This window comes from Dreissena polymorpha, chromosome 4, assembly GCF_020536995.1.
Source record: "Dreissena polymorpha isolate Duluth1 chromosome 4, UMN_Dpol_1.0, whole genome shotgun sequence".
Classification (NCBI taxonomy): domain Eukaryota; kingdom Metazoa; phylum Mollusca; class Bivalvia; order Myida; family Dreissenidae; genus Dreissena; species Dreissena polymorpha.
Window position 1 is genome coordinate 28,525,483 of NC_068358.1, and position 25,299 is coordinate 28,550,781.

The window sequence follows — 25,299 nt, forward strand, 5'->3', positions numbered from 1 at the left end:
TAGTCGTCATCCGATTCAAAACAAGTAAGTAATAAGGAAGATGTACCTGTTTGAACACTCAATTTCTCCATCTAATCGAGGCATCGGCGGCCATGTTTTTTTCAGTTCTGACCACGTGATTCCTCGCATTGTTGGTATGTACTGGTTTAAAAACAATTCAAAATTTTAATTTGTTTCCGATATGATATATTAAATGAAATTGACAGAAACATGTCGAATTAAATAGTTATTTTTACATAACGCGGCTTTAATTTGGATCATTTTGTTGTTTTGAAAACAAATTATAAAAAAGGAATTTTTAAACTATGTATAAAAGTATTAAACCTGGATCCTTTTTATATGCCTAATATTCTATAAATTACAAGTTTGAAGAAATGATTTATTTTCAATCCTAAACTTTAATTTGGTAAATTACTTAAAAGCACACTATTATTTAGTTGTAAGAGCCAAAAGGTATGCGGTCGCTTACCGACCGGAAGATGCTGCTGGTGCGGATCTGTCTCGGAGAGCCCATCTTGACTTACAGCGAAAAGTCATACGCGCGACCACTCTGCAAGTCCTGCCAAAAGAACAAGTACCACTGTTGCAACAAACAATTTTATGCGACTGTCATTTGAGGTTGGTCGTGTTATTTCCGTGAATTAATCCTACACAACATGATTGATGTATGTCCGGAGTATATTTTCACGTATAAGAGGTTTTAGTGGCATTGAAATTTTGTTTTGTTATATTTTTGTCTGAGGAAATCATTACTTGTTATACATTAGGAAAATTGTTCTTATTTTCATTTCATTTTGTTTTGGTGATATTATGTTTGCCGGAATACATTTAGACCAAAAGGAAGAATGTAGTTTTCTATAAATACAATCATCTCGTATTACCTGTGCTTAAGCATGGCAGTTTATTGGAGTCAGAAACAAGGGAATACTTCGAAGTTGTTATGCTCTCTATGACGTTTCATTCAGAATGTTTATCTTGGCAATATCTAGGCCTTGGTCATATGCGTGGTAAAGAAACTAGCTCGCTAGGTCAAATCTTAAACAATACTATCGGGGCAACATTTAAAGCTAAAGCCTGATGAAACCTGGTCAAAATGTTTATCTTGAGAATAACTCGGCCAATTTTGATTTTGTGTAAAGTGCGTCCGATAACTTGGTAACATGGGCATAATGTCATCAATATGCTCGATTTTTAGTTTAACTCAGAGGATGAGATGTTTGTTTCAACTCAGCTGAGTATTGGGAATTTCGGAAAGCGCACAGACTAAAATCTCAACTATAAAAATATGAACAAACTCAAGGCTTGAACTACAAATTGATAATGATGAACAAAACCATCGCAAAATTTGAGAACAACTCAAAGTTAAGTCAACTGTTCAATCTAAATATGGTTATGTTAATGATACATTTTCAAATCTTAAACCATTTTTTATCCTGGAAATCAGTTGTGCCCTTAGGGATCATGACCCTCATGTTTCATCTTCTTTTTTTAATTTGAAATTCCCTTCTTGCTGTTATGCCTGAGTTCTTTAATTCCATTTCTTTGATTTAATTAAGTTTTATGAAAAACTAAAAAAATATGTATGAAGTTATAACATTATTATCTTTATTCGATATTGTTCGGAGGGACCACTTTGTAGACCTTTTTATATTGTCATTAATAATTTAAAGAACATAGAGTGTTTGATGCAGACAGTTTAAACAGATTCGTTTACTCATACCAGTCACAATACATGTAGCTTGTAAAATTGTGTATTAAGATATTGGTAAGTACTTATTTTAATGTGATATCATTTCCTGTCTTTATCTACTGAACAATGGGTTTCTAAGTAATAAGATTAAGTACTTAAAGATGAAAGGAAGTTTAATAACCAGTTTCTGTTGTGTTTTTTTTCACTTAGATAGTTGATCTTATTGCTTGTGAATATGGGGAACACATCGCAAAAAGGTAAGCAAAGTAAATGTAAGTTTGAAATATTGCTTTAAAATCAGTTTGCTTTGTTTTCATATTTAAATACCATATATTCCTTACATTTTCTAATATAATCACTTATACTTAGTTACCAACTGCTCTTTGTTTTATCCAAAGTGATAGCTGATATGCGTTCTGGCTTGTATGAACAATGTCATTAAAATATCAGTCATGTGACCAGCGTCATGCACAAATGGGTCTTATACCATATGCGGTCAGTAGGAGCTACCCTGTCCGCTATAATGTCATGCACGATTTTGGGGCCTCATTTAGCGGTAAGATAGATCCTTACCAGATGATGGGTCTGAGCTACGCTGGCTGCATATATCATAAGAACATGACGCAGCACATATGATTTGTTTGTGGTTTGTATACTTATGATAGAGCGTTAACAAAACATTGTTCTTTTCTTCTAACCTGAACAACCCTAATCTTTTTTTTTAAGTTAAAATTTCAATTATTTAACACATCCTTTAAGATTTGCTCATATCCATAAAATAAACTTTTACATTTAAAAAAGGAATATTGTTTGAGATATTGATTTTTTTTTTAATCCTTACTTTAATAAGTGGGAAATTATTATAAAAAATGGTTACATTTGGCTGACCTCGGTACTCTTTTTTAAGATGCTAGCGAAAACAAACATCTCTTTCCTGGCATCTTTGTATCTATTTTTTTTATATTTCTAAAACTATGAAGTGCTAGGGACATATAATTTATATTTCTGATCTTAGTTTTTTATATGGTAAAGGCAAAAATCACTTCAACTACAGTCGAATTGATTTTCCAATGATATGGAAGTTTTAATCTATTTAAGTGCAAAGTATTGCAATATTTGCCTTATTTCTTGGTAATAAAATATATCAACAGTTAGATACTGAGCAATATGTAATACAAAAGATATCAACACTTAGATACTGAGCAATATGTAATAAAAAATATATCAATGGTAAGATACTGAGAAATATGTAATACAAAATATATCAACAGTAAGATAATGAGCAATATGTAATACAAAATATATCAACAGTAAGATACTGAGCAATATGTAATACAAAATATATCAACAGTAAGATACTGAGCTATATGTAATACAAAATAAATCAACAGTAAGATACTGAGCGATATGTAATACAAAATATATCAGCAGTAAGATACTGAGCAATATGTAATACAAAAGATATCAACAGTGAGATACTGAGCGATATGTTATTCAAAATATATCAACAGTAAGATACTGAGCAATATGTAATACAAAATATATCAACAGTAGGATACTGAGCGATATGTAATACAAAATATATCAACAGTAAGATACTGAGCTATATGTAATACAAAAGATATCAACAGTAAGATACTGAGCAATATGTAATACAAAAGATATCAAAAGTAAGATGCTGAGCAATATGTAATACAAAAGATATCAACTGTAAGATACTGAGCAGTATGTAATACAAAAGATATCAACATTAATATACTGAGCAATATGTAATACAAAATATATCAACAGTAAGATACTGAGCTATATGTAATACAAAAGATATCAACATTAAGATACTGAGCTATATGTAATACAAAATATATCAACAGTAAGATACTGAGCAATATGTAATACAAAATATATCAACTGTAAGATACTGAGCAATGTGTAATACAAAAGATATCAACAATAGATACTGAGCAATATGTTATACAAAAGATATCAATAGTAAGATACTGAGCAATATGTAATACAAAAGATATCAACAGTAAGATACTGAGCAATATGTAATACAAAAGATATCAACAGTAAGATACTGAGCAATATGTAATACAAAAGCTATCAACTGTAAGATACTGAGCAATATGTAGTACAAAAGATATCAACAGTAAGATACTGAGCAATATGTAATACAAAAGATATCAATAGTAAGATACTGAGCGATATGTTATGCAAAAGATATCAACAGTAAGATACTGAGCAATATGTAATACAAAATATATCAACAGTAAGATAGTGAGCAATATGTAATACAAAGATGTCATCAGTAAGATACTGAGCAATATGTAATACAAAAGATATCAACAGTAAGATACTCAGCGATATGTAATACAACAGATATCAATAGTAAGATACTGAGCAATATGTAATACAAAAGTTATCAACAGTAAGATACTGAGCGATATGTAATACAAAAGATATCAACAGTAAGATACTGAGGGATATGTAATACAAAATATATCAACAGTAAGATACTGAGGGATATGTAATACAAAAGATATCAACAGTAAGATACTGAGGGATATGTAATACAAAAGATATCAACAGTAAGATACTGAGCAATATGTAATACAAAAGATATCATCAGTAAGATACTGAGCGATATGTAATACAAAAGATATCAACAGTAAGATACTAAGCGATATGTAATACAAAAGATATCAACAGTAAGATACTGAGCGATATGTAATACAAAAGATATCAATAGTAAGATACTGAGCAATATGTAATACAAAGATATCAACAGTTAGATACTGAGCGATATGTAATACAAAAGATATCAACAGTAAGATATTGAGCGATATGTAATACAACAGATATCAATAGTAAGATACTGAGCAATATGTAATACAAAAGATATCAAAAGTAAGATACTGAGCCATATGTAATACAAAAGATATCAACAGTAAGATACTGAGCAATATGTAATACAAAAGATATCAACAGTAAGATACTGAGCGATATGTTATACAAAATATATCAACAGTAAGATACTGAGCAATATGTAATACACAATATATCAACAGTAAGATACTGAGCGATATGTAATACAGAATATATCAACAGTAAGATACTGAGCTATATGTAATACAAAATATATCAACAGTAAGATACTGAGCAATATGTAATACAAAAGATATCAACAGTAAGATACTGAGCGATATGTAATACAAAAGATATCAACAGTAAGATACTGAGCAATATGTAATACAAAAGATATCAACAGTAATATACTGAGCGATATGTTATGCAAAAGATATCAACAGTAAGATACTGAGCAATATGTAATACAAAATATATCAACAGTAAGATACCGAGCAATTTGTTATACAAAAGATATCAACAGTAAGATACTGGGCAATATGTAATACAAAAGATATCAACAGTAAGATACTGAGCAATATGTAATACACAAGATATCAACAGTAAGATACTGAGCAATATGTAATACAAAAGATATCAACAGTAAGATACTGAGCAATATGTTATTGAAAAGATATCAACAGTAAGATACTGAGCAATATGTAATACAAAAACTATCAACAGTAAAATACTGAGCAATATGTAATACAAAAGATATCAACAGTAAGATGTTGAACTATATATAATACAAAATATATCAACAGTAAGATACTGAGCGATATGTAATACAAAAGATATCAACAGTAAGATACTGAGCAATATGTAAAACAAAAGATATCAACTGTAAGATACTGAGCAATATGTAATACAAAAGATATCAACAGTAAGGTACTGAGCGATATGTTTTACAAAATATATCAACAGTAAGATACTGAGCAATATGTAACACAAAATATATCAACAGTAAGATACTGAGCGATATGTAATACAAAAGAGCCTTAATGCATGAAGTGCTCCCCGCCATCTTTTTCAAGCAGCCTCCCCCTCATTTTAGAAAAGAAGAGTCACTAGCTTTTCCAAATTGTAAACAAATGAGTCGTTAACACGGTCAAATTGTCAAAAAAGAGCTGAAAACGTTCTATTATGTTTTGAAAATATGAGTCGCGATTTTCTTTCAATTGTAAAAAAATGATTTGAAGACTTCTCAAATTTGTAAACACATGGTCATTCTGCACAAGTTAATCATGGACTATGATTCCAGCTTTAGGAAATTAGTTGTTTAAAGAAAGTCATTTCTAAAGGAACATCCAGTATAAGTGTCGTTTAAGCGTGCGCAGACTGCACAGGCTAATCTTGGAAACACTTTAGGCATAGGTATTAAGCACCATTTGTCAGAGCGCAGTTCAATAATTTATGCAGTGTTCGGAAATAATCTTTCTCTATTTGGTTTTCAGTAAGAACCCCAACAGTTTTTATAAAAATGTCATGTCTTTTTTTCAAAATGAGAAATAATGGCTACAACTTTTAAAATTATGAAATTATTGATAATTTCTTATTGCATGATGCATTCAATAGGGTCTCTGCAACATATTCTTTTTCAGCAAAAGACTTTACAATTTATCAAGCGAAGTGAAGATGTGTAAGACGCTTTATTCATGCCCAAAATAATCCACACCTTTCTGAGTTATTGCCCTTGATCATTGCTGACAGAGCTCTTCAGCAGTATTATTCACATTTGTGACAAAGCTCTTCAGCAGTATTACTCACATTTGTGACAAAGCTCTTCAGCAGTAAAAGTCACAATTGTGACAAGCTCTGATTAGTTTGTCTAATAACTATAAGAAATTTCCTTATTGCAATTAAACATCAAATGTATGCAATAAAAAAAAATTGTTCGAAACATATTTATATTATATCATAAATATATATGTATGTATATGATGTATTAGCGGGTATGATATATTTTTTTTTAAAGTATACTAATTAAAACAAGACCATTTGAAGACACTTTCATATTCTGTAGAAAGTCTTTGATATTTCTTGATTTTAAAAGAATCTGGTGAAATATGGGACATATGATAAACTTTAACAAAAATGTTATCAATTGAAAATATTGCCATACGTGTATATGCAATATAATTCTTTCAAGAAATCCGAAGCCGAATATCTAACATTAATAAAGTCTTGAAGTATCCAGAGAAGGCCATGGGCACATTCTAACAAATCTTCTGAAGTACGATTATAATTATTGTATAAAATAATAAAACTGTTTAATTTTCAAATCTTCTTGTTGTGAAGATATGAACTATGGCAAGTTTTCAAATATCAATTGAGCTGAGAGGAAAAGTTCTCAAATCTTCTGTAAAAATAAATCATCTGACTTTACCTTAACAGGTGTATGGTTATTATTCTCTTTAGTACCATTTCGAGCCTGCCAACATTAACCAGACACCGAGTTCAATTTGCATGAGTATGTTTAATTACTGTTATGATGAAATAATTGGTTTTGGTACTCGAATTAGGGTTTATAGACTAAATAATATCTTGCTTACTTACTGTTATGTAATCATTTCCTCTTAACATGTTCACATGTTTAACCATGTGTAGGACACCGACTGGGACGTTGTGCGAAAATGGGTCTTATGTAATATGCGGCCAGCATAGCGCCAGATCAGCCTGTGCCAGCGTAGGACCAGAGCGACCATGTCTCTTAATGAGACCATGAAGCCTCTGCATATTCATATTCATGGTTTGGCGTTACTTTGATTGCGTATGGCATACGACCCATTTTGCATTTTATGGCTAAGTGATGCAAACATTATTTACATGTCAAACATGCACTCGGGGTGGTCTAGAGCTACGCTGGTTACATATGGTATAATACCCATATTTGCATGACGTGGCTAAGTTATACTTATAGAGTATACAAGTATTGATAGTTCAGGTCAATCTTTGGGAGCTGTAATTTCAGTGTTTTTACCATATTAGGAATGGGTCCCTTTGGATTGGGAACAAATGTGTCATTTTGACTAAAATAGTGTTGTTGCTTTTTTGTTAATGACACTTTAAAATTGACAATACATGTGATTTCACTATGTCATTTACTGAGGGTCAACTTATATAGATGGATTTAAGATGAACTAAATGTTGATACTTTATTCATTTTTGTCCTTATTTTTTTAGAAAACCTTTAATTGGGAATTTTGAGGGCCCATTTTGGATATATAATTGGTTCCAATGAGATTGGGTTCCTCTTCAGGCCCCAAATTTGAACAATTAAACACACTGAACTTGAATGCTTTCTCTCGGGATCTTCTTAAAAAATGCCGCTGGTCATTTTACTTGCCCTGCAAATTGTGAACCGTTGTATGCTATTTTACAGTTCATCGGCATAGAAATACGCCGTTTTGTGAGCGCAAGAAACTGACCTTGGGGAAAGGTCATGTCAATGTCTGTTTCATCAAGGGAGATCTAAGACGGGAAGAGGTACGTGTTGCTATGATGATTGTATTCTTTAAATAGCTGATATTGGATTTCTTCTAGTGATTCAGTACATGTCATAAACTACATTTTTAGTATGAATTATTTTATAAATGAGCCTTGCTTGTGGACACAAGGCTAAATGCCTGCGTCATGAACTCTGTACAGCCTTATCACGAACGACACTTTCCGCTGTTATGGTAGTTTTCAGTTAAAGAAAGTCTCTTCTTAGCAAAATTCCAGTCTATGTGAAACATTTCGTCCCTGATTAGCATGTGCACACTGAATAGGGTAATCTAGGATTACTTTTACGCACATACATAAAGTACCGTCGTCCCAGAGGGCGGCTTAATTTAGAAACCATCAAATAGTTGATCATGATACAGTGTTGCTACTTAAAAAAACAACACAGTTGCATTCTTATAAAAAGATTATTGGATTCTAAATTATCAGATAACCATGTGTTCAAAGTTCAGATCATTTCTGTAGAATTTTTGAAAGCATCTTTATGTTAAATATTAAATTAGTGAAAATTCAGCTGCACAATCAGGAGAAAACTTAAAAATAACATTTGCTCCTTCATTTATTGCAAGGCACTAATTACCAAACAGTAAGACACAGTGCAAACGTAGGAGACACAACTTATAAAAAGCAGCAGAAATAATCAAGAGTTTAATAAACTAATTTAAAACTATTAAAACAAGAATAAAATAAATGATTAACTGTATCACGTTTGGCAGGTGGATGTGATTGTATGTACGGCTAGCAAGCTTCTCGACCTCCGTAAAGGTCACGCCTCGAATAAAATTCTGAAGGCAGCTGGAGACAGCATGGCAGCTGAGGTACAGCGCTCGTACCCACATGGTATTGACTACGATGAGGTTGCTGTTGTACAATCTGGTAATCTCACCTGCAGAAATGTCTACTTTGTAGCCCTGCCAGAGGCTGGGACCTCTGGGTCGGATGACAAGGTGAGAAAAATTTGTCTTAAGAGGGAGAAAAATTTAAGGTTAAAGGAAATAACACTTTCTATTAATTTTGTCATTAAATGTTTGAAATGTATATATTTAATGATCTGAATTTTGAAAGCTGCCATAAAAACAAGAAGAGATTTTAAGAAAGAAAGAAAGAAAAAGGTTATCTAACATGGGGTTGAACCAATGACCTTTGGATTCCTCACGCTATCGCTGACATCTTACGCATGACTTTTCAGAATGCAGTTAAAGTAATTGATAACCTCCAAATTATTAAATTCTTTGGGAAATGTTTATGCTTTTTTATGTTATTTATTGCTAATGATGAATACTCATAAACACAATTTAATTTTTACCAGTCTTCGTAATAATGGTCATTTTGCTCCCTGATGTGCAATGTTCTTTTATATTTTAAATATGTGACAAACATTGTCTTTCCCGCAATCTGTTTACAGTCTTTTACATTGTTTTATATAAGATGACACCTGATTCCAAGACCTTGATTGGGACTACCCATCCCATATGGTTCAATGTTACTGTTAGTAAAAAAAAGACTTTAAATGCAATTCAGTTGATGTAAAGAAACCTAGGAGTATGAGTATTTGGTTTGTTTTCGATGACCATAAAGCATTCTAAGATTTGTTGTACCTAAAATTTCTTTGCTTCGTGTTTGTTTTTTAATACTGTTTATAACGGTGTTCACATGCAAGATATCTAAATATTTATAAAAGATTACAAAGTGCTTTTATATTCCAAGATGCTTCACAACACTGTGACGATGTGCCTAAAAAAGGCAGATCAAAGCAAAGTCAAATCCCTGTCACTCCCTGCCCTGGGCACTGGCCGTCTGAAGTACCACCCTGCCATGGTTTCCGCAAAAATAATACAGAGTGTAGAAGACTTCAGCAACAGTAATCAAGGCACCAACATCAAATATGTCAATGTTTTCGTGCACTATAAAGATGATGAGTCCTTTACGGTAATTTAATATTGCACATACAATCCTGTGTAAATAGTGTTTTTATAAATATTCAATTTTTTTCTTTTTTTTACCAGGAAAAAAGCATATGATATGGAAACGGAACCAATAAAATGAGAATATGTTTAAAAATAAGGGGACGATTTTGCAAAGACTGATAATTTAAATAATACTCATTGCTTATATTTGCATTATGCATTCTAACAACTATCTTATTTATTATGTTTGTGCTTAGATAAAAAATCAATAAGGCATTATATATATATATATATATATATATATATATATATATATATATATATATATATATATATATATATATATATATAATATTATGACGTTTTTAATGTGTTCACAATTTTGTTTGTACATGTTTTTGTTAACTGATATTCTTTTCAATATTTCTGTAAAAATATCATTTTGTGACAAGAAACATTTTTGTCTTAAAATAATAAGTTCTTAGTTGATATATTACTTCTTTTTAAATAACATATACACTATAGTCTACAGTTATGTGGAAATATGATATAAGAGCCACGTAATTGCCATATACCTCCTTTCCATAGATTTGTGATTTGCAGTATTTGGAATTTTAAAAATAAGATTTATAAATCTATAGTGATCCGATGAAATAACTAACTAAAATATATCATATAAACACGTTTCTTTGTCATATTTAAATTGCTTGAATACTGATTTTTTTACATAGTCTTAATCAGTAGTATGAATGTAAACATGAACATAGGAAATGGCGTAAACGTAATATACTAAGGTAACATTATTTGTCTGAAAATAGATAATTATAACACATAATATATATATATATATATATATATATATATATATATATATATATATATATATATATACAAAAGTGAATGAGAGCTGATACAACATCCTTTGTGCACTTTTTAATACATTTTTTTATTAATCAGATGCTTACTCAGTTCAGGTCAGTACCAGTTTATGTACATGTATTTCAGTACCAGTCATTGTATATGTATTTCAGGCATTCGAGAAACAAGCAAGGGGTCGCGCTTGCCAACCGATCAATCACAACGGGGCTGTGTCTTCATCTGGGGCAGTATCTTCATCGAGGGCACCTGCAGGGGTTCGGTCTATCCAGAGGAGTAAGCTGAGGGAGAATCTCTTTTTGCGGCATATGAACTTGATAATTGCTCGATATTCTGCTCTTTCCTCATTTTTGTGGGCATATAAACTTGCTTTATTTGATTTGTTTTTTGTTGTTTTTTTTGGGGGGCGGGGGGCAGTTCGACTCTTGATATTTCAACAGTTTTGACATTTGTTATCGTATTGAATCATATCTAGTTAAGCAATTTGCATACAGTTTTAGTGTTTAATATAACGCAATAATATTTTTTGTTAAACTTTGAACGTTAAAATTAACAATATTTGTAAAAGAAATCATAATTATTAACAAAGTATAATCAACTTATCTCTTCAAAATATACACATCTTAAAGAAAAAAGAACTGACATTTATTCTTCTATTTGAAACGTAGCTTTCCAGTAAAAAAGATATTTTTAGTAAACAAAGAAACTCCCATACGGGAGATCCAGTTAGAAACATCAACGAATTAAAATGCTCTCTCTGGTATGCTAGCTCCAACTCTACTTAACATGCAATTCAGCATGTACAATATTTACAAACACATTCATATGTAATTGGTAATCAAATTCATAAAACATTTCCAACTGAATTTAATGTACGTCTAAATGGAGGGTTGTACGTATACAATTAACATTTAAGAAATATCTTAAGTGCGTTCATTTCTTTCCACATAGTTTATATTAAGTTTATATTTATGATAATGACCCTCCATCGGTTAAGATGGACATTCACACGTGGGTGTGTAAAGAAGAATGTATTTATACTTTCTGTCAGTTACAACAATAATAAGATTAACATGGGCAGTTTAAAATAAAAGATAAAACTGTTACATATAACGATCCATAAATAAATATTTTGAATGATACCATGCTTATTTAACATTAGAATAACAGGTACCTCGAGATGCATTATATATTGTTGAGAGTCGACATGAAACTCAAATTATCAGTATTTAACATGATCAAAATCACTTACATTGTATTAAGTTGAAACTTTGTTGTTGAGTCTTTCATACTTACTTCTATTGGTTTGCACTGGCTGAACCACAATAATTATGTAGTCGTTTCTTAATAATCACTAAACAACCTTCTTAAAGCAATGTTTGCCATTTGTATTTCTACTCCCATTTAAAGGGGCCTTTTCACAGATTTTGGCATGTATTGAAGTTTGTCATTAAATGCTTTATATTGATACATGTAAATATTGGATCTTAAAAGCTGCAGTAAAAAACACAAGAATAAACTTAAAGAAAGAAAATAAAGTAACCCTTAATTGGGCTCGAACCACTGACCCCTTGAGGAAAAGTATATCGCTTAGACCACCCGGCCGTCCGTTCTCATACAATAAGTGATTTTTTACTTTATATAAGCAATGCTCGTAGTATCACACAATATAACGACAACAACAGAACTCTCCAAATTATTCAATCCTTTCGCGTTGCAACGCTTTATAATTTTCAGGTTTTTAAATCGTCAAAAGATGCATATAATGGATATTTTAGAGCATGGTTAACGTTCAGTAGTACTGTTTTCTCACAAATATCATAACTAAAACTAAAAATTGCGAATCTTAAACATTTTATTTTATTTTGCCAATTAACCAATATGGCCCTTTGAATCTATTAATGTATCTTCGTATTCATGCAATTTTTCTTTGTTGAAGTTACGCTTGAATCCAAACTCATGGACTGGTTGTATATCAAAGAAAGTGCTTTTATATATTCAATAATACATATTTTGAATCTTTCAATTTTTCACGCTTTTGTATAAGTGTTGACACACCCGTCTTTGACGTCACGAAAACGTAAAAAGGCACACTATATGTATGAATATGAATGGACCAACTGATGTAATCTTGTTGACTTTCCTAATATCTAAATATTCTCGCACTGGTAACTTGAGACCTTGTCAAAACTGTTGTTGTTGTTGTTGCGTTTAGGTATCAACTATGCTGGTCCACAGACGGATATTTGCCTGGGGAACATAAGTGTTAAAGTAGTGACTGGCAAACTTGCAGAATTCAATGTAAATATTTCATTATAATTTTCTAAAATTTTAGCTCATACTTTGATACGATATACGGACATATTTCAAATTATTATTGTTATAAATCGTACTAGATTGACATGTTATTTGTATCTTAATTGTATACAAAGGTTAATCGAAATCTGTGAGATTCCTTAAATCTGGGAAATTTTGAATGAAAAATACAAAATGTTATTTGTCAAAAAACATCCAACACAATTTAAACTGTCAGACAAAATTAATATAGTGGCGTGACCAAATAAGATTTAATAAGATTAACAAATGTAAACTACATGTACGTATATAATAGTATTTTTGAAATATTGTATTACCTCACATATTCAGGCAGATGTCCTGGTTAGCAACTGTGGCACGGATTTGAAACTAAAAAATGGGGGCCTTGCTGAGTCCCTACTAGAGGCCGCAGGGCCTGAACTGCAGGTAGGAAGGGTCTGAACTGCTGATAGGTATGGTGGGGTCGAAACTGCAGGTATGTTTGGCATTGTCTGAACTGCTGGTAGGGTTACGGTCTGAACTTCAGGTAGGTATAGGAGGGTTTGAAAAGCAGGTTGGGTTAGAGATTGAACTGCAGGTACGGATGGCATGGTCTGTACTGTTGGTAGGAATGGCAGGGTTTGAAATTTAAGAAGGTAGGAGCTGAACTGTAAATAACTAAATAAACATGGTTTGAACTGCATGTCGCGTAATCGTTCATAGTTCATGGACGACACATAGTTACTAACAATATTCAATACTCTTAAATTACCGGTGTGTATCTTATCATTCGATATCTCGTCATGCGCGAATTACCAAGATGACGAGATTTGCATTAACTACCATTTTCTCGTGTCACGCATGGGACAAGTCGGTCCCTCTCTATTAATGTTTGTTTCTCTGCATAATCTAGGATAAAATATTCAACAACACCATATATCAGTTTCTAGTCCAATTTAATGTCTAACATACTTAATATTTTCAGTTATACAAATACGTTGTGATTGCTACATGATTGTGTCTTTCTCGATCCGTACGTCTCCAAGTCTAAACGCTAACTGCCTTGTTTCCCTCTTACATCTGGCCCGTGAAACTCAGTTATGAATCCCATTGGTCAGTGTTCTATACGTGCTTGTTCCTGATTGGTTGAATTACAACATAGGACTGGGTATGTGCACGCTAATCAGCATTGTGATACAAATAAATAATGCAAATACAGCCTAAGGCTTGTTCGTTCCCCTTTTGTTGTTAAACATACACCAGATCTAAATATTTAATCTTTTGACCGTCATGCATACTCGCCACTGATATACTTGTCAATATTTCGTATATAAAGAAAACCCAAATATTTCACCCAATTTCTCATCAGTATTTGACATGCAGGTAAGCAGGGTCTGAAGTGAAGGTATGATTTTTTTATATAGCTGACATGAAAAACACTTTAATGCATACAGATTTGTACATACATAGTTTGCAAAACAATGGCAGCAAAGGATAATTGTGGAAGCTTAATTACGTGATATAATTATTAAGCAGTTAAGAAATGTGTGTTTGAACAATTTGGTCGTCTATCATAATTGGCATCGAATGTGTTGTAAATGATGTGCAATATTGCTATGTATGTTCACGAGCTACATATGTCTAGCTCCTTTGAGCAGTCTCTGTGAAAACGGGGCTGTATGCATGTTTATAAAGTGTCGTCCTTTTAGCCATCGATTTCTGCAAAAAGCATATAAGGAACGACTCTTTCCACTTGAATGGTATTTTTGTGTAAAGAAGTTTATTCTTAGCGAACATCCATTTTTGCGGTAAGTGTCGTCCCTGGTCAGCCTGTGCAGACTGCGCAGGCTATTCTGGGACGTGTACTTTACATTTACCTGAATATTCGCAGAACACGGCCCATCTGTTTTCAGGATGAATGTGATCAGAATTTCCCAAACGGTATTCGGCAGGGAGACGTCGCAGCGACCAACGGGTACAATCTACATTGTAAATTCGTATTTCATGGGTCAATACCGCCCTGGGACAACAACAGTCTAACGGCTGAAAAGGTTCGTCACACAATGTTTAAGTAAATACAATATAAAATTATATTTTTTTCACAAACAGCATTGATCAAAATAGCAAAGAAATAATCACATAAATAACATATAAACAAAATTTGCAGTCAGGTAATTAGTAAAAAGAACTTTTCAATTCAAATTTTGTGTCATTACTCCTAACTTCTAAACGGTAAAAATAACAGACATTCTAGCATGAACTTAATTCAGGACCATTCTGAATAGTGCATACTTCTTCACTCGAAGTTTTTTTCTATAATTCACATTAACCTTGCACTGTGAAAACAGACCTTTATGCATTGTGTTAAGTTTCTGCCTATATGACTTTTTGTTTTCATGCATTTTGTTATAAACAAAAATCCATTTTAGGGGGAATGTGTACTCCGTAATAAGCCTGCGCTGACTGTAAATAATAGTTTGGGACATCACTTAACGCAAATGCAGTAAGTTCGGTTTTCACAGAGTGCTGCTCATATGATATTAAATCAATAAATGTGTTATTGTTTGCTTCAGGCACTCTGTCGCTTCATAGATAGTTGTCTTAATATGGCGGAGCAATGGTATCTAAGCACCATCGCGATTCCCGCTCTTGGGACCGGCTCTACGAAATTTCCCGCCAAGATTAGCGCAGAGCAGACGTTCCAATGCATCAGCAAGTTTGTGAACAGCTTCCCACAGGGAACCTCCCTCAAGCGTATCACTGTTGTCGTGTTTGACGGGACTGCAGACTGCAAAACGGTTAAACAGGTATGCATTAAATGATTATTGTTCTAATTAACTGTGAAACGGGTACGTCTTTAACTAGGTATAAATATTGTCCTAAATAGTATTAAGATTATATTTCATTTATTGTTTTATTTCCTGAATTTGTTCAATTGAAGGTTCTGTTTTTATTCCATATTAATAAGTTATTATTTAGTAACACTATTTTATTTCACATGCTTATTAGTTTATCTGGATAAAATGTAAATACGAATCTAAATAACATGGCATGCAGAAAAATGATTTCTTTGACTACTCTTAAACATTCTCTTTTAATAGAAAATGTAAGACACGTACTACCGAGTACATTTTCATTAAAATTCAGCCATTGTTTATACGTTGTTGACTGGCCCAGGTACAGTATAACGATGTTTGATGTTTGTATCTAATAAAGGGTATGTGGCACAATAGTTTATTTCTCAATGTTTCTATCGACTATTCACTGAATAGTCCTAGCTATACTGCTTACCAAAATGTCTGAGTCTGTGTATGGGAAATGCTGTAGGTAAGAAAAATGTGCAACATCTCCATATGACTGTTCAGCTAAAAGTATTCAAGTTTATCTTCACCTGTGTTTAGGGTTAGAATTGTGTGGGATCTCTGACACGGCCGGTAAACACGCGCGCCATCTCTTTTTTTAAATTAACAAATAAGCCATTGCAACTTCCGAGGTGGCGCTCAGGCCCGTATGTTTTGAAATTTCATGGATACTTTTACAGGGTGATTAGATTTAATGTGTTTTTTTCAACATAATTCGAATTATTTTTAAAATCGGGCAATGTAGTGCGATTCATCGAATATTAATCTAACAAACAATGTACATAAACATACATTCTAAAGCCATTTAAAAACGTGAGAACCTTTATAAGTTGCGGCATGGTGGAGTTTTAACAAGCATTTCGATATTGGCTTCTTGCCGACGTAGTAGATAATTTCGTATTTTCCAAAAGAGATAGAGCAAATGCTAAGGAGATGGCGCTAATGATAGGAGGTGGCGCCAATGCAGGATGTATCAATGAACAGTCGTATCACGATGAAATTATCACATGCCGTACATTTGATAGATAATATTATTTGTTATATTTACTTTTTTTTTCAACGTACATAAGAAGGCCCAAACCTTTACAGAACATAAACACATTATACAATAAATAAGATGCAGTTTTTTAAATTATATAAGTGATCAACTCAATTAAGAAGTCATCAACGTGAATAAAACATATTGTACGATATTTACCAAAAATTTGCAATTCTCAATAAAACCAATAGCTTAATGTTCAATATTATCACAATAGTCTAACGACAGCAATATTTGTATATCGTATGATAATTCACGAAATAAATATAAGATAATACTTCTTCTTGAAACGATGATGTGTGTCCCTTAATTCAAATGCTTTATTTACTAAAAGGGCAAGGTCAACGAATCTAAATAAGGCTCATATATGTTGTTTTTTTCCACTATCAACTAAAAACAAATTAAGATAGCTCGGTTTTTCCGTTAACGTTTTTTATAATACATGTTAAATGTTCTTATATGTTAAATCAAGACTACTTTTTTAATTAAAAACAACGCACGCGACTCAATTTTGCTGAAGTAGTCAACTTAAAAAAAGAATACTATAACAATTAAAAGACTTCTTTTAAGTATCAGGGTAATATATGTTACAAAACGCATATAAAATACTCGTTACAGAATGATATTTTGTAGTTATTAATAAATTGAGAACAGCCTTAATGTACAAACGTCCTGGTGCTGGCAATATGCCAAATATAAATGAACACGCTCAAACATGAAATTTCGAGAGTTGAGTGTGAAATGGGTGTATCTACTTCGCCTTTGTACGTGAGATAAGATAGTCTCCGTCTGAACGCTTAGTTTACATCTCTTAACAAGAGCTGTCACCATAGGATGACTTATGCCCCCTATTAACGCTTGATAGAAGTTATGAGCTTTTTTCGAAACCTAAACGGAGATTTCGAAACCTAAACGCGGACCCTTAGTTCAAGGTCAAGGTCACAGGGGTCAAAATTTGTGTGCGTATGGAAAGGCCTTGTCCATATACACATGCATACCAAATATGAAGGTTATATCTCAAGGGACATAGAAGTTATGAGCATTTTTCGAAACCTAAACGCAGATTTCGAAACCTTAACGCGGACCCTAAGTTCAAGGTCAAGGTCACAGGGGTCAAAATTTGTGTGCGTTTGGAAAGGCCTTGTCCATATACACATGCATACCAAATATGAAGGTTATATCTCAAAGGACATATAAGTTATGAGCTTTTTTCGAAACCCAAACGCATATTTCGAAACCTAAACGCGGACCCGAACTCTAAGGTCAAGGTCACAGGGGTAAAAAAAAATGTGCGTATGGAACGGCCTTGTCCATATACACATGTATACCAAATATGAAGGTTATATCTCAAGTGACATAGAAGTTATGAGCATTTTTCGAAACCTAAACGCAAAGTGTGATGGAAAGACGGACAGACAGACAGACGGACAGACAGACGGACAGACGGACAGTCCGATCACTATATGCCCCATTTTCTTCGAAAGGGGGCATACAAACGTAATGCTGCATCCATATGGGTTTCAAATTATACCACGAAGAATAAAAACTGTGTTCAACGCTAAACCGCTCAAAATAGATAGTCAGTTAAACTAACTGTTAATAAAAATATTTAAAACACATAATAATTTGACTTTCTCTTATTTCGCGCAGTTTTTGTATTTACAACAAATGCGGGGATTCGATTTATCCGTTCTCAAGATTTCATCGGTATAATGCTGGAAGGTTTAAAGTGTACGAGGTCAGAAGCGATGTCAGAAAAATCAGTGGCGTGATTGTTCGTTCGTTTGCACTCATTTTTGATAAATGGTGAATCAGGAATGTTAGGCACGGTCGCTTCTGTAACCGAGATCAAAGCCAATCCGACGCATTGCAAGTAGTACCTTCGTTAGAAGATATTATTATGCGCCAACATTTGACAGATGCCTTCGTTTTAAATTCTCGCTTTGTGCTCCATCGTAAAAGTATTAGACAAAAGAAACCATTACATAAAATATTTCACTTTAAAAAAGCTATAAATGTGCATTGGCGCCACCTCCTATTATATTCTGAGCTCCACCTCCTTGGCATTGGCTTCATCTCTTTTGGAAAAGTGCAAATCTATTAATTAGATCGGCTAAAAGCCGATGTTTTTGTGCACGCATTAACGTGTACAGGTTTAAAGCAATCGTGTTATGTAATGAGCGATTTAATTGGCTGGGAATTTGCTCGTCATACAGGCAAATGACATCGATTTGCTTTTAGGAATTCTAACATGCCACAACTTAAACGTTTTCAAATGGGTTGTGATTGTATGTTTCTGTACATCTTTGGATGAATTTATAATCGCTGAATCGTTCTATATTGGCCGATTTTAAAAATAATGCGAATTATGTTGAAAATACATATAAAACCTAATCGCCCTGTAAAATTATCCGTTAAATTTCAAAGCATCCGGGCCTGAGCGCCACATCGGAAGTAGCATCGGCTCATTCATTAATGCGTCTCAAAAAAGGTGGCGCGTGTGATTAACGGACGTGCTGGCCGAATTCCAGGACTCAGCTTTGCAATTTAGAAGAATAATGCTTTTTGTTTGCTGATAAAATTCTGGTAAATATTTGTGTGCAACTACTCCATATTTCGTTATCTAATACAGACAATTAAATATTCATTGACCAAGACAATTAACGGTGACATGCTTTTTAGAAGGATTATGCAACATTTTAATACTTATACAAGTATTTTAAGGTGTTCCTGGAAGATGACCTTTAATAAAAATTGTAGGTATATTTTTGTCTTATAATAAAGCAAGTTAATACGGTATATGTTCAGGGTATTGATAAGCAGTCACTAACCGTGACCAATAAGTTTGAACTGCCGTTATCAGGATTATGCCCCCTTTTGTACTAAGAAGAGTAAGGTTTATGTTTGCTTGCATCTCAAAATTCAGATTAAAGTACACATCTCTAAAACTTCTTTAGATATTCTAACGAAACTTCACGTATGTCCTCTGGTTCATCAAGAAAGGTCACTGACCAAGGCCTATAAATCGCATCTTCAATTAAGCAGAATTATGACTAAGTTAACGTTGACAATTAAGGTAAACGTTTGCATTTTGGATTGCATTAAAGGCCAGTTGGGTCAGATTTCCGCAATATAATTTAGTTTGGATATAGGTTTGTTGTGTTATTTTGTTTGTTGGTAGCTTACATATAGACCTACGATTACCTCGATAACTCAATTTTCTGCGTTATATGAAGACTATTATTGCAAAATTATATAACTTGAGCTACATGGAATAGTCATGTTTTTCATTAGAACATATAAGTGTCAGGATACATAAGCTATACAACTGCTTCAAGTATTGGACTAAGATCTATGTCTTTGTAGTGATTTAGTTGGACGAATGACGGAATGGTACATAATACTATTAAAATAGAAGAATTGTCGATTGGGATGCATTGTGATTGTTTTTGTTCTTCTATATTTGAAGAAAACAGAAGTTTGAAAATATACCACTTATTACGAAAGTTTGAATATTTTACAGGCATATGATGAAGCATTACAAAAGACATTGCAAGACAACGGTAAAAGAAAAAGTTAGAAAACATACATACATATATTTGCTGTGAAATTTATTGTTTTTTCAAAGATGGTTTAAAGTAAAGGAATTTTATTATGAACCCCTGTCCTAAGTCCCCTACATGTGTAACCGAATTGGACTATGTATTGACCTCTGGTTATTCTTGCTGTACATGTATTTATGCGTCATATTGTCTGCCTAAATTTGGATCTTGCTATAACTCAAAACGTACCTAAACTAGGATGATGGAAGGTGTAATGTGGATAGAGGGCTACATTTAAAATGCATGCTATATGAGTTGTTTTGGTTGCAGAGATACTTGGGAACCTACATCTGGATCTTGGGAAATCTAAGACAAAATAATACTACCATCGTACAAAATGGACCTCATGTCTGTTAAGTAAGGTTAAGATTGGTGAAAAGTGAATGAGTTAGAAAGCTAAATCAAAGATTTTTCGAATTATTATATAAACAAAGGGTGTGGATGTGCTTTGGCTGGTTATAGAGCTTCATTTATTTACGTTAACAATACATTTCCAGCGTGTTATGTGAAGATTTGATGAACGTAGTAGGATTAAGAGAGTGGGAAGCTGCCTGCATTTCCAACAATCTAAAAAGGGTGTTCCTTTAATAATTTTAGTTAAGAGACCGACGTACAAAACGTCAGAAGCTAGGGTGATGAAAGTTGGTATTTGATAGAGGGCTTTTTGGGGGGATATGCTCGTTATTTTATTTTTATCCATATGTCCAAACATTAGTCCGAAAAATCTTTATCCTGTGATAACACAACAAAATGGTTAAGCTTGATGAAACTGAGAATGTAAATAGAGAGCAATATGCGGAATTATGTTGGTTTTTACGTCGGACAAAAATTAAAATGGGCAAAGAAATAAGGATAATTTAAGTTATATTAATACAATTGACAGATGTAATTTTTTGCGTTTGTTCTGAAAACATTAATCCAGTAGGAAAAAATAACAGGGAAGTATATACCCATTACGGCAAGGGAAAAGCAAGCTTAAGGTCATGCGGCCAGATGCTTGTATTATTTCTTAATCTGTGTTGCTAAATGCAGAAGTAACATAAAATACAAAGGCAATGCTTTAGAATACTTATTTAGGTGAATCATTCGCTTTTAATTATAAATGGAGCACCATACAATTTATTAAATATACCACGGAAAGTTTTAAAACAATGTAAACAAATGTTAACTAATACTACACTTTATAATTCAGATGTTATTCATCGGTCACAATAAATATTGTTCCAGTTGACGACGATGTGGACAACGGCGATACGGATCGAGGCACAGAGGAATGGTTCAAGTCCATGTACAGGTCCGAGCCCCGTTCTCCTTGCTACTGGACTACGTTCCACAGCAGCAAGACCCTGAAGGATTGGGGCCTTGATGCCCCAAATAGTCCTTTTATTCGGTTGCCTATTAAAGGTCAAGACTTTCAGGATGTAGTTAAACTCATGCATGACACTTGGGATGCCGAGCACGTGGGTCACGGGCGCGATGCCAAAGGGCTGAGTGAGCTAAACTACACCAAGGTGATAATCACAAGAGTTGAACGAATAGAAAACTATGAGTTTTTTAATAAATATGCCGTTAAAAGACAGGACTTGTTTAAAAAAGCAATAAATACGGGCGGGCCATTTAGGTGTGTAGAAAACTTGAGGGGGTCAAAGGGAACAGTATTAACAACTAGCAATATAGGACGTAACTCGGTTCTAGCTTCCGAAGTGTATCATGAAGTAAACGAACATTACATGTTTCATGGGACAGATGTGGTCGATAAAATAGTGGAACAGGGTCTGGATTGTAGGCTGGCTGGTCAGAATGCCATGTTTGGACAGGGTGTCTACTGTGCGGAAAGTTCTACAAAAGCAGATCAATACGCAGGTATGTTAAAACAGACATTCAGTGAGAAAACTGTTTTTCATATTTCCATATATTTTCGATCCGCTTGTTTAAAAGATAAATTGTACGTGATGTATTCAGGTGATCATACACTTACTGCGTAAATTGTATGGCTATTACCTAACCGATCGAGCTAAACCATAGGCCAAATAAAAAAAAAGTTTGGCGCTCTTTGTGCCACATTTTTCACCTGGTCAGGCACGATATAGTAATGTCTTGTAGGTCGCTTTTTTAAATAAACTATCTGACTAACATATTCCTCTAGATTTAAACTTAAGCAGCCAGGGCCCTCAATCAGTCAGTTAATTTTACTGCGAAATGCGTCTACTTCTACCAGCAAACATTTTCCCTGGTTCAAAATGAATTAAATTTCCTTCGGATATTTACCTGTTAAAACAATCCAAGTATTGTTTGTTAAACTTAAAGTTAGGAATGACGCTAACATTTTGCTATAGCATCAATAACAAACCGAGTTAGGACATATGCAACCGCGTATTAACTCTAATAAGATTTTAATACACGAAAAGGTCAGACGGAAACAATTGGAAAATACATGTAGTTTAAAAGCAAGACGCAAATTGAAAGACTATTATACTACTTTAGAATGAATATTAATTGTTTGTAAGTAAAGGTCATAATTCATTTGAAACTATGACGAGCTGTATGGTTGTTGCATTGATCCAAAAAACTTCAGAATAGAGTGGCTGTAATTTTAATAATGAATTAATTACATTGTTAAAACAGTACTTATTGAACCGCATCGTGCGATTATGGAACTTCAGCCATATGCAGTTAGAAGACGCGAGGTCTGGTAATATCCTATGTTGTCCGCTATTAACCCATGTATGCCTAGTGGACTTTCCAATCCTTCTAAATTGGATCAATTTATTTCAAAATAAATATTTCATGCGGCGTCTCATCTGGGTCTACGCTGTTTGCCAAGGCCTTTTTTGTCTAGACGCTAGGCATACATGGGTTAAGTAAACCAAGGTTTTGTGGATTTCATAAGCGGAAAAAGTATCTCCTGATCAGACTGCACATCTTGCCGCCTATGGATGAGCGCCATTTTTCTCATGATATGTGTCAATGATTCTAAATCTTGAGTCCCAAGAAAAGTTTATTGCATACGGGCATTGATTATTTTTGACCATGTCTAAGCATTTCTAAGTCTCATAGCGTTCGGATGATTCTAGGTTGCAAACTATTTTGCACCATCGACTGTTTAACCCTTATCCTCAGTTGATTATGATGATCCGTGTATTTCACCTAATGTTATTACTTTAACCCTCCTGACTGCTGTATATTTCATTACATTCTAGTAAGTAAATATATGTGAAATAAAATAAGTATGGCATTGTATTAAAACAATGCACACGTCAATTAGCACTTTACTATAGTAAATGACACTAACCTATACATATAAACATTTTTTGCAAGATCCAAAAGGTATGCGGTCGCTAACTGACAGGAAGATGCTGCTGGTGCGGACCTGTCTCGGAGAGCCCTTCGTCACGTCCAGCGCAAAGTCATACGCGCGACCCCCCTGCACGTCATGCCAAGAGGACAAGTGCCACTGTTCCAACAACCAGTTCTATGACTCAGTCATCGGAGATGGGTCGTGGAATTTCCGTGAATGTATTGTATACAACATGACTGATGTATATCCTGAGTATATTGTCACTTATAATCGCGTTTAGTGCCAAAGCAATTGTTATTTGATATAATATTGTATAAGTTTCTTAAGATGTAACTGGTTTTGTTTTTATGGATTATTTTGCAAATAGTACTTATTAACGCTATATTAACACTTTTATGAACTTAAATATGGTCCTGATCTTAAGTTGTTGTGTGTTTTTCGCTGGTCACTTTTGCCATTATATTCGTGCAAGATGTATTGGTGGTTTTGCTGAATGAAATATGGTCATGACTACACATAACTTGATAATAGTTTTGTTCTCTTCTTAATAACACCTTTTTTTATCCTATTTTGAGTAATTGTGTACATCAAATTTGAGTTTGTCTTCTGCATTGGTCTAAACATGTTTATACGAAAGTGAAATATTAATTACAACAAAATGCTTCTGCAATACTGCAATAGTGTTGTGCGTGTGTCTGTCCGCATGTTACCACATGATACCGTTTGTGTTTCTTTTACTGCGATACATATGTATAATTCATGCAATGAATGTAACATGTTTTGTTAAGGTCGTTGAATCTTGTTATGAATCATTTAACCTATAGGAAGTTGATTCATTTTGTTGAACATATTTACTTCAGGCAGTGAATTTACGCATTCTCCTTTCTTTAATGTTATATAAGCTTTTTATAATGGAATATAAGAACATATATCATATTCAAAAGAATTATACCTGTATTGAATTTTTATTTTGCTTCAATTTGATGAGTGTATAATTTGCCAATTACGTGGACGTATAATTCCTAAAATGACAAATCAATTTAAACGATACATCACCCATTTTGCCTTGTCTTAAGAAAACAGAATTGTAAACATGCAGTCATCATAAATAAAAAAATAAATAAATTCAACATAAATTCATCATACATTTGAACATTTATCGTGTTTGGTGACTTAATGTGAACCTTCTGTTTGAAATGCTTCAACTGTGCACAACTCTCCTCCTCACATTATTAGAAATAAGCCTCGCTCTGGGAAAACTGGTCTTAATTAGTAGGCTTTTAGTGTCGTCCTGGTCAATACTGGAATTTTGGAAATGATTAA

The 25,299-nt window shown here is 33.3% G+C and overlaps 1 protein-coding gene across 2 annotated transcripts; it reads left to right on the top strand.

Annotated features, from left to right (window-relative positions):
- Positions 1-1,810: 1,810 nt before the first annotated feature.
- On the top strand, positions 1,811-24,922 carry LOC127877777 (uncharacterized). Of its 2 annotated transcripts, XM_052424009.1 has the most exons (12): positions 1,811-1,947; positions 7,977-8,080; positions 8,815-9,045; positions 9,806-10,027; positions 11,037-11,157; positions 13,097-13,182; positions 13,528-13,623; positions 15,090-15,227; positions 15,750-15,983; positions 20,600-20,651; positions 21,906-22,541; positions 23,997-24,922. In XM_052424009.1, exons 1-12 carry the CDS (start codon positions 1,926-1,928, stop codon positions 24,254-24,256), a joined length of 2,202 nt encoding a protein of 733 aa, XP_052279969.1. In that variant the 5' UTR covers positions 1,811-1,925; the 3' UTR covers positions 24,257-24,922. The 2 variants fall into 2 exon arrangements, with proteins under 2 accessions (XP_052279969.1, XP_052279971.1); XM_052424011.1 differs by lacking the exon at positions 11,037-11,157 and having other exon boundaries at positions 9,806-9,959.
- The last annotated feature ends 377 nt before the right edge of the window (positions 24,923-25,299 follow it).